This window comes from Morus notabilis, unplaced genomic scaffold (genome assembly GCF_000414095.1).
Source record: "Morus notabilis unplaced genomic scaffold, ASM41409v2 Scaffold79, whole genome shotgun sequence".
Lineage (NCBI taxonomy): Eukaryota > Viridiplantae > Streptophyta > Magnoliopsida > Rosales > Moraceae > Morus > Morus notabilis.
Genome location: NW_010366287.1, coordinates 326,969 through 337,492, shown reverse-complemented (window position 1 = coordinate 337,492; position 10,524 = coordinate 326,969). Strand labels below are relative to the sequence as shown.

The window sequence follows — 10,524 nt, the reverse complement described above, 5'->3', positions numbered from 1 at the left end:
ATAATATTATTAAATATATTAAATAAATAATATTATTAAATATATTAAATAAATATCATTATATAAGACAAAAACGGTTTCAGAAAAGAGAGAGAAGAAAATAAAATAAAAAAAAATGAAATCCGTTTTTAGAAAACGAAAACGAGAAAATGAAAACATCTTTTTTTCGTTTTTAATTTTTCACAAAAGACAAAAACGATTTTGTTTTTGTTTTTAAAAAATTTTTAGGCCAAACGCATTTTATGTTTCCGTTTTCATTTTTTAGTCTCAAAAAACGTAAAAAATGGAAATGAAAACGGAAACAAACAGGGCCGAAGTTTCACAAACGTACGCTGTTCCAGCAACACGGGTACTAATATGGGTCATACTGCCGGGGATAAGCTTTGCAAGACCAAAGTCAGAAATTTTTGCCCTCAGATCTTTGTCTAAGAGGACGTTGCTGGCTTTGATGTCTCTGTGAATGATATGTGGCTGGACCTCCTCATGTAGGAAAGCCAGGCCACGCGCCACATCGATGCAAATTCTACGCCTCGTATGCCAACCAAATTGGATGCTACTGTGGCCTGCGCCTAAAAAATATTGAGCAACTAAGTCATCACATGAAAAGCAAGGGAATCAAACTTAATGTAGACAATAATTACCAAGAAAAATTTGTGCAAGACTATTGTTCTCGAGATAGCCGTAGACCAAAATCCTGTGACTTTCCTCAACACAACAACCATATAGCTTAACCAGGTTATCATGCTGTATATTTGCAATCACATTGATTTCTGTCAAAAACTCTTGAACGCCTTGTTTTGACTCGGCTGACAGCACCTTTATAGCTGCCACTGTACCATCCTTTAATTTCGCCTATGTAATCACAAGTATTTGGAGAAAGAAAAGGGAAGTCAAGAAACAGTGTTTTCGATTAGCAAAGCACAATGCCGACATAATCGTCATCAAACTTTCTTAGTGTGTTTACCTTGTAGACAAAACCAAAACCTCCCTGACCGACTTTATTTGCTGGACTGAAATTTTCCGTGGCAATTCGTAATTCTTTATAAGAATAGAGTTTGACATTCTGAAGGACTGAGAGCACTGTATGATATTGTCAGCATATAACGAAGTTGAATAATCCAAACTCTCACTATACCCTAAAAACCTAATTAAGGGAATGTACTTGGAAAATGTACGCCAAAACAAAAATCCACAACATGAAACTGAAGGCAAATATTCTCAAGGATGAAAATATCGATATTTACAGAAATATTGGTACTTAAATTTTATGGAAATATCGACGGAAATATCGATATCGGTGGAAATTGACGTAAAAAACAAAAATTCATACTAAAACATGCTATTTTCATATGGGACTTTAAAAACCTTAAAATAGATAATAATACTTTAATTAGATGAAACTCTCAATCAAAATACTAATTGTTTGATAAATATGTAAGGTACAATGTGATCATAATACCATAAATACTAAGCACACGTTCACAAATTAAGTAAAATAGCTAAAAGTCAACATAATTAATATACCATACATATATAGTTTCATACATATATAATGATAAATTATCAATACCAAAAGAAGCTTCTAGGAGGTTAGAAGGTATTTTAAACACATTCTTAGTTTAAACAATATTGATACCAAAGACATGGAGTTTGAATAGTTCCTCATATAATTTTGGACATGCTATATTTTTTAGATTTTTTTTAAAGTAAAATAAAAAATATATATATATAATTGCAGAAATTTATGTGAAAATTCGCCAATATTTCTACGAAATTTCTGTAAAATTTTTACGATATTCGGTCATTTAACACTAAATTTTACCCATAAATGGAAATTTCCATGAAAATATCGATATTTATGGAAATATCCATGGAAATTTCAAGATATTATGTGGAAAAGATACTACACCCCTATTTCCATATCGGCACTTCCAAAATACGGAAATTTCCGTGGAAGTATCAATAAAAATGTCGATATTTTCATCCTTGTCTATTCTTTGAAGGAAATAAACGAACACTATCAAGAATTCTTTAAGATGAATTCTGAATTTTTCGTATAAAATTGAGACATTAAGCTGTGTACCTCCATCAATTTCCCTAGTTCGCCTAGCAGATGAGTCACCCTGCTCTCCGAAGAAGCAAGAGAAACAAGTCATTACCATTTTCTTCGGTTGAGTGGTACCACCACTCAGTTAATTACGCACCCTGCCAAAGTAAACCCGAACATTAACATACGATCGCACAAACGGAAAAACTTTTCTTTTGCTGCTTGTTCCTTTTAGGAAGAAGAGAGCAATGGATGAATAGCCGCCTCTAACAAGAATGAAACTTTGGTAAATGAAAATTATACATTAAACTATATAGTTCTCCTTATTGTAAACAGTCGTTACAGAATAAAATGCAGTACAACAGTCAAATATATCACCCTGAAAATCCACTGAAATTTATGGCCTGTTTGTTTCACTGGTTCGGTTCAGTTCAGTTCAGTTCGAGTTGTGAAACAAGTTTAAGATTGTGTTTGGCAAGCACACAATCCGAATTATAATCCCTGTTCAAACTGAGTTAAACTGTCAAACTTAAAATTTAACTCCCTCATCCATTTCAATAGTTCAAACCATTTTTAAACGGTAAAAGATGTCCATTCTCTCTTCTTTTTCACCTACCAAACACAAATTCGGATTTTATTCCCTGTTTAGATTTAAACTTTAACTGCACATCCAAACGCCAATTCAGACTACAGTTTAAACCGTACAGTTCGGATTTTTCTGTTCAAATAAAAAAGTTTAAATCAACACAATTCGAGCCAACGAACTAAGCAGAGACCTAGTAATGCGTCTAATTGGATTAATTCTTTTTTATAACTGATATACCATCTAGTTCTTTTTTTTTTTTTAAGGAAAAACACAAGAGATAAAGAAAGCAACAACATTAATCAATAAATAGAGGTTAGCATATTTCAGTTTAGCATAGCTCAAAGCTGAGACATAGTGGAACAACAAGGAATACAAGGTTTTAAAATACCTCTTATTTATGCCAAATATTAGAGGGGGAAATGTCGTATTAGTACTGGGAAGCAATCTGATATCTGCCAAACTCAAGCCTAATACTAGAAGCCATGTACCTAGTACAAGTAGTTAGAGCTGTTTAATGAACATGGTCATAAGAATATAAACAACCTTTGCATTCCAGTTCATGAAAAGAGTGTTCCAAGTAAAGGGGTTTCAAGATTGTTTGAACAGGATGACATTCTAGCTATTGCAGCATAAATCCACAACACACACATATATATAATGGGTATAGTTCTTTTTTTTTTTTTCTTCTTTCAACTTAGAGTGAGGGGATTCGAACTCTACAGCCCATTGTTGATTTGGTGTGGGATTGCCTGAAACCGCTTTTGTCTGTCCTTTTTTTTGGGGAATCTTCATTCAATGGCAGGAAAGGAAAACATACACACACACACACACACTCACACACACACAGATAATTACTACAACACCTTATTCCATATAAAGTACTAAGAACATGAATAGAAATAAAAAGCACTAAACCTTCTCCTTGATTGATGAGAAAATACAAGGGAAAAAAAAGACATATATACTCTTAGGCCCCGTTCACTTCGCTGATTCGAGTTTAGAATTCGAGTTTTTCTTCAGTAAAAAGCTCTCACAAACAATCACATTTAACTTTTTTACTACAGTAAAAAGTTCTCACATAAAATCACATCTCAACTCGAATCAGCGAAGTAAACGAGGCATTAATTTGGTTGTCTCTAAAAAAATGTCGTATTAAGGGCCGTATACTTAAACTTAAATCCAGACCGTTTGTTTATATATGTAAATCAAATCATTAACTCTACCTACCTATGTTTTTTCTCTCACAAAAAATTTTAATTTCAAACGAGAAGAATATAGTTTGAGTATCTTGATTCAAGTACTAAACCTGAGGTTCTCATAAGCATAAAAGCCAAAATTCATATCATATCTTGAAAAAGAAAAAAGAGAGAGAAGAGGAAAAAACCTCAATAAAGAAAAACAACCAGAAAATGAAAACCCAATAATCCTACATTTCTCAGCACCCTGAATTATATCTAAATTTTTCAAGGATAACCCAAAATTTACTTTTTTATTTTTTTTAAAGAAAACCCCGCAAAACCAAAGAGAAAACAAGGGAATCCCAATTCAATTATTCAAAAAAAAGAAAAAAAAAACTCACCAATACAGCTATGGAATTTGCAGTAGAGGGTCCTCCTCGTACGATACGATATCTATCGGTATCTGTCGGAGTCAAGATGCAAGTGAAAATGATTCCTTTCAATTCTATCTCTGGTCTTCTGCTGAAAGCAAAAACTACAAACGATTAATAATCGACTGGCGTGGTACAGTTCTTTTATGACGTCAAAAGTAAAGTAATTTGATCAGTCAACGTCATTATTTTCCTTTTTCTTTTTCCCAATTCCCACCTCTTTTTATTCTTTTTCATGCCATCTTTTCTTTCTTCTTTTCCGTCCATGTTGTTTGACTTGGGAAACTCCCCGGAAACAAGCAACACAATAGTGCTGAGTGGGGATAGATCGGAAAATGTGGGTAGTTCGCATTTTAACAGTATTTTTGATAGTGAAAAAGTTTGGGAGTCGTGAGCGTTATCATATTCTCTTCTGAACATTGTTAAAAACGACTCCTCATAACTGATAAGAATGTTTCACGAGAAGACTTATAATCAGGTCATGTATGGTTGCACCCTATATGCTAATTAATTAGTGACGGGATCACTCATCCACTTCAGTGAAAACGTATATTAAAGTCCGTTTATTTTACCGATTTGAGTTTAAAATTTGAGTTTTGTTACAGTAAAAAACTCTCAGAAATAGTCGCATCTAACTTTTTGACTACAATAAAAAACTCTCACATAAAATTACATCTCAACTCGAATTAAAAACTCGAATCAACGAATTAAACGAACATATTAATAACACTTTTTTCTTTGTGGGTGTCACGGAAGGGTAAACTTGTTTTGAACCAAATATGCATCAGCTTTTATTATTATTTTTTTATTTCATTTTAAAGTGGTTTTAATCAAACCCAATATTTATAACAGGCACTCTTGATAAGGATGCCTAATGTAAAAGCCTCATTTTTTTAATATATTATGTTTGGTAAGAGGGTCTCTCTCTCTTCAGTTATTCAGACTAACTATTACCGGTCTTATTTGGACAGTTATTCAGACGAACTATAACCGGTCTCATTTGGACATTTCTACTGCATACAAATTTATCTCCTTGTATCTTTGACTTATTAGAGATTTTAAGTTTGAGATGAGATTACTTAAAAAGAATTAAAACTTAGGGTAAAACTGATTTTTTTTTTTTTTTAGAAAAAAATTCATGTAAATGTTGCAATTAAAAAAATTTTAGGGGGGTAAACACAAAATTCAACAAGGCAAAGTTGAGATATTCAATTTTCAAAATGGGAACTTTTTTCATGAGAGGAAAAAAGAAATATACCATTGCTTTTGCAGTTTTTAATATGCAGCTAAAATGGAAGATGAAGGGACATCTGATCTATTTCGACCCTTAAAGGAGGAAAATGAGAAGAAACAAATATATATATATATATATATATATTTGCTGAATAAAGAGAAGAAACATAATTTAGGAGAAAACAATGAAGGTGCTTTGCTATCTATGTATCCTGCAAACAATACATGAGAATGCAACTTTTTCCATATTTGATCCCAATACAAATATTCAAAAGCAAAAATATGACAGGAGAAGAGTAATTCTTGAAGCTATGCAAATAATCCTTCCCTAACCAGTAATTCTTGGTGTTAGTCTTACAACTAGACAAAATCAATCTTTACAGAAATGATTTATTGTTTCAATCTGGTGCCTAGTTCCATCTTACAATAAATAGTTAAGGCACAATGATGTTCATAAATTTCCTTTTCGCAAATGCCAACCACCACTTATTCGGAGTCCCATTGGGTCTATAGGCAACACTCAATAATCGACCACTGGTTTCCTCTCTTATCTGCTTCAGATAATTCCTGAGTAGTTCTGCATTCAAATGTATGTAAGATCAGCCAAAAGAAAATCATAAATGGTTGTATTAGACTGTACAAGAAAGGGCAAATCTGTAAACAATTTAACAATAATATCAATGAATTCTGGAGCTGCTATATCACCAAGGGTCATCCGTTTTTGTTGTTCTGTGGTCATTACTAGCACGTAGTAAGAATTACGTAAAACTATCAATCAAAATCATCAATCCATAAGGACGTGTTTTCCTTCAAAAGGCACGATCTGGATAAAAAATCAAATACACCATGTTTGAAGATTCAAGATTAGTCCATTAAATGGATTTTATACAGAAAGCCACAAAGTCAATGACCATGACAAGGAAATATATAATTGCATATCTCAAAATAACTTGGGAATTCGTAACAGCTTAAAAGAGACGGGGAAATAAAAAAATATAAAATTGCATATCTAAGTACGTGTTTTCCTTCGAAAGGCACGATCTTCTATGCAGAATAAAAAGTCAAACACACCATGTTTGAAGATTCAAGATTAGTTTATTAAATGGATTTTATACAGAAAGCCACAAAGTCAATGACCGTGGAAATGTGACAAGGAAATATATCCCCCGTTCATTTCGCCGATTCGAGTTTTGTTACAGTAAAAAGCTCTCACATAAAATCACATCTCAACTCGAATCAGCGAAGTGAACGGATTGCATATCTCAAAATAACTTGGGAATTCGTAACAGCTTAAAAGAGACGGGGAAATAAAAAAATATAAAATTGCATATCTAAGGACGTGTTTTCCTTCGAAAGGCACGATCTGCTATGCAGAATAAAAAGTCAAACACACCATGTTTGAAGATTCAAGATTAGTTTATTAAATGGATTTTATACAGAAAGCCACAAAGTCAATGACCGTGGAAATGTGACAAGGAAATATATAATTGCATATCTCAAAATAACTTGGGAATTCGTAACAGCTTAGAAGAGAAAGGGAAATAAAAAAAGAGGTAACAGCAAAAGTTAATGGACTATAAAATTAGACTGCAATTTTTAACTTGTCGCAAGTGTAGAAACAATTATACTAAAGGCAAACCCAACTAAATAAGAGCTTCACCTGCTTCCTTCTGGGATTGAGGAAGAGGGAAAAGGCCTGGAAAAGGAAAACCAGACTCTCCGGGCACAGGAACATTTTCGAGGCCCAAGTTAATGATTGCCTTGGTTCCTTCAGCCAAAGTTCTGCAACCTTCAAGCCTCTTCAAAGCCACGTTAATGTAGAATGTCAGGTAAATAAGGAGCTTATCGGCTGAACTCTTAATATCGAAGTTTCTAAAGAACACATTGGCACGAAAGAATGTAATTGCCTCATCGACAATGTCAGTTTGATCTACAAAAAGTTTCCCACACACAAAACATCCATAAGAGATCTTGAAGCATACTTATTATCAGACACTTAATAAAGGTTCTAAATATACAAGTAAAACCTTGATCTCCAACTGGAGCAGGACCCTTTATATGGCTTTTCAAAGGCAGCAGAGGACAACCACAAGCTTTAGTAACTCTTTCCTCATCCATAAAGCTTGAGTGATAAACCTGTCGTTGGAATCATCTTTGTGTTATCATATTTATCATATGAGATAATAACCAAGTTTGCACCACAGTCAATAATCAAACTAAACATATTAGGACTTGAAGTCTTGAATTAATTATCATAACCATTTGGCAAATGCGCATATCTAATACAAAAGTCGAATTAGCCACTTTGAAGAAGTTTTTTTTTTCTTTTTTTTTTTTCCTAGCAAAGAAACCATACACAAACAACCTATACCTGCAAATTACAACACAAACCATTTGATAGGGGAAAACTCCATCAATTTCCCATCTTTGGGTTATCATTGGAGACCATCCACCAAGTTTTTTGCCATTAATCCAGAATCAAACTAGCATAACAATTAGGCAATTAGGCAATTGTGTATATCAAATGCAAATGCAAATATTTCGAATTTGCCCTCTGAAAAAGGTTTTTATTTATTTATTTAGTCAGCATAAATTTTCTAACAAAAGAACAATACACAAACAACCTACACTTGCAAATTACAATAAAAATCATTTTATAGGTAAAAACTTCATTTTTTTTTTCAAGCATTGAATTATTTCTACCCTCATTATCTGTCACACTAATATCCATATTTTGCAATGGATTGAAGGGACAAAAGAGCCCAAAAAATCTGATGATCACATGCAATGATGTAAACAAAACTGAAAAAAATAAAATAAAATAAAAGATACTATTGGCACAAAAAATTGGGCAGAGATTGATCCACAGCTTACCATATCTTTCTCCAGATAAAACAGATTAAGCCCTTATCCCAAAAATTTCCAAATGCAGTTAAATTCCTGCATAGGCCATTGTTAGCAAAAGAATTGCATTGCATTGAATAAAACATCAATAAATAAATTTACCTAGATATTGTGTAATGAAACAGAACAATAAAAGATTGAAAATTACGAGCTACGGTTTCTTAATTATCTCGATTTCAATAAAAAATAAACATGAAAAGGAAATGCTTCTTGCAAAGAGAGAGAGTTCAGACAGTTGTTTTTATGAGAGAAAAAGTAAAGTAGGGTAGGAGGACCAAGGAAGAGAGAGATTTTTATTTTTTTTTGGCGTTAATTTGAAGCTCCAAGTTCAGAGCCAAACCTGCCTTAACATTGTCTGAACAAAGGATATTAATTGTCCAAGATGAAACTGGAAAACTAAAATATAATCAATAGAGAAGAGCTTAGAATTATGGCGTCTCATTCTTAATATTTTGTTAGTCATCTTTCCCTCTAATTTTTCTTTATAAAGAAGTTATTTCTCAATCTTTATTTTTTTGATACGATATTCTACTGTCAGATACCTGAAAACTTGGACCCAAACTAGTAAGAACCCGTTTGGTTTACACGTTTAAAGTCAGTAATGCTGATTTATTGGCGGAACCTTACGAGAGAATTTTTAAATTCAAATTCTTTGTGAAAGGAAAGCAGTATAATAAAATGAAAATGATGGGTTTAAATACATTTGCCAAACAGGTCCTAAGAGTGTAACCATTTTTATCAAATGACCAACAAAATACTTCAAGCATAATTGGATTTTTCAAATGCTGCATCCGTTTGTTTTCCTAGTTGATGATGAGCATTTTTTTTATTTTTTTATTTTTTTAAATCCCATCCGATCCAGGTTTTAAGAAGCAAGTCCCAAAGAACAAATGCCAGGGGAAAAAAAGAAAGGAACAAATTAGATAGATAACAATCTCCAAAGTCTAATCATGCTACAGATTCACAGAGAAACAAAGAAATCTTCACAGAGAAACAAAACTTGACGAAAGCAAAATGGAAAATCCAAAGCTGAGAAGCTACCTGGTCGGCGGCGTTAGGGATGGCTCCGAAAAAAATCCCCAAATTCGGAAGGAACTGAAATTTTGGGGAGATTCTGAAATTCGGAACCAGAACAGGGTATGTTTGGAAGAGAGATTTGTTAGGTTGGAACTGAAATTTTTGGGTTACAGTACAGGTATTTTTGCTTCGTTTTATTTATTATTATTATTATTATTATTATTATTATTATTATTTTAACGTGTTAGGTGCACGTCCAACCGAATTGGTGCATTTAAGTAAATTAGGGGGCGTTTGGTAGAGGGATTCGTTTCCTGATTCGAATCATGATTCGTGGTTCACTACAGTATTTTTTCTCACAAAAAATACACGTAAATTGAAAATGATTCGAATCACATGGTTTGAATCCTCCAACCAAACGAACCCTAAGAGGATCTTTGGTACTTAGATTCGTTTCTCGATTCGAATCATGATTCGTAGTTTGTTATAGTATTTTTTCTCATAAAAAATACACGTAAATCGAAAATAGTTCTAATCACATGGTTCTAATCTATGAACCAAACGTCTCCTAAGTCCATTTAGTTCGTTACTTTAAATTTTTAATTTGAGTTGAGATATAATTTTATATGAGTATTTTTTACTGTAGTAAATAAGTTAAATGTGATTATTTTTTAAAATTTTTTACTGTAATAAAACTCAAATTTTAAACTCAAATTAATGAAATGAATGAAATCTAATTTTATAAGCATGTATTATCATACAATTAAAAAATTTATTGTTTATAGAATAATGAGAAATTGATTTATATAAATACAACTATTTAAAAAAAATTAATTTATTTTAAAAATGAATGTATGTAAAGATAACCGATAAAAAATTAAGTAAAAATATATTTTAAAAAAATTATTTTAACCAACTAAAAATAAAATAAAATTATATGTGAACAAATTACTCTAATAGATATAAAATGAAGAATATATTTTTTAAAAGTAAAATTAAAATTAAAATGTGAAAAAGGTTCACAAAAGAATAAAGATAAAGAAAAAGGAAAAGGAAAAAAAGAAAGGTAAGGGGGCTGTCAACTCATAGTTATGTATTGTTAAACTAATAAAAAAAAAGCAAATAAAT

At 32.1% G+C, this 10,524-nt stretch overlaps 2 protein-coding genes across 6 annotated transcripts in view; both read right to left on the bottom strand.

Annotated features, from left to right (window-relative positions):
* LOC21401641 (cold-responsive protein kinase 1) overlaps positions 1–4,342 on the bottom strand; it is a 6,375-nt gene extending 2,033 nt beyond the window's left edge. Inside the window, exons 1-6 of one of the 5 annotated variants that reach the window (XM_024173389.1) lie at positions 4,213–4,342; positions 3,022–3,121; positions 2,084–2,205; positions 965–1,080; positions 642–852; positions 332–569 (exon numbers count right to left, since the gene is read on the bottom strand). In XM_024173389.1, the coding sequence (XP_024029157.1) occupies positions 332–569; positions 642–852; positions 965–1,080; positions 2,084–2,162 (644 nt within the window). In that variant the 5' untranslated portion in view covers positions 2,163–2,205; positions 3,022–3,121; positions 4,213–4,342. Of the gene's footprint in view, positions 1–331; positions 570–641; positions 853–964; positions 1,081–2,083; positions 2,206–3,021; positions 3,139–4,212 lie in introns of those variants that run through there. The other 4 variants (XM_024173390.1, XM_024173392.1, XM_024173388.1 and 1 more) reach the window with 4 other exon arrangements.
* Positions 4,343–5,672: 1,330 nt separating this feature from the next.
* LOC21401640 (actin-related protein 2/3 complex subunit 3) lies at positions 5,673–9,582 on the bottom strand. The gene is made up of 5 exons (XM_010109951.2): positions 9,421–9,582; positions 8,350–8,415; positions 7,503–7,611; positions 7,136–7,405; positions 5,673–6,052 (listed from the first exon to the last, which is right to left on the bottom strand). The coding sequence occupies exons 2-5, from the start codon at positions 8,350–8,352 to the stop codon at positions 5,910–5,912; spliced, it is 525 nt and encodes a 174-aa protein (XP_010108253.2). The 5' UTR covers positions 8,353–8,415; positions 9,421–9,582; the 3' UTR covers positions 5,673–5,909.
* Between the last annotated feature and the right edge of the window lie 942 nt (positions 9,583–10,524).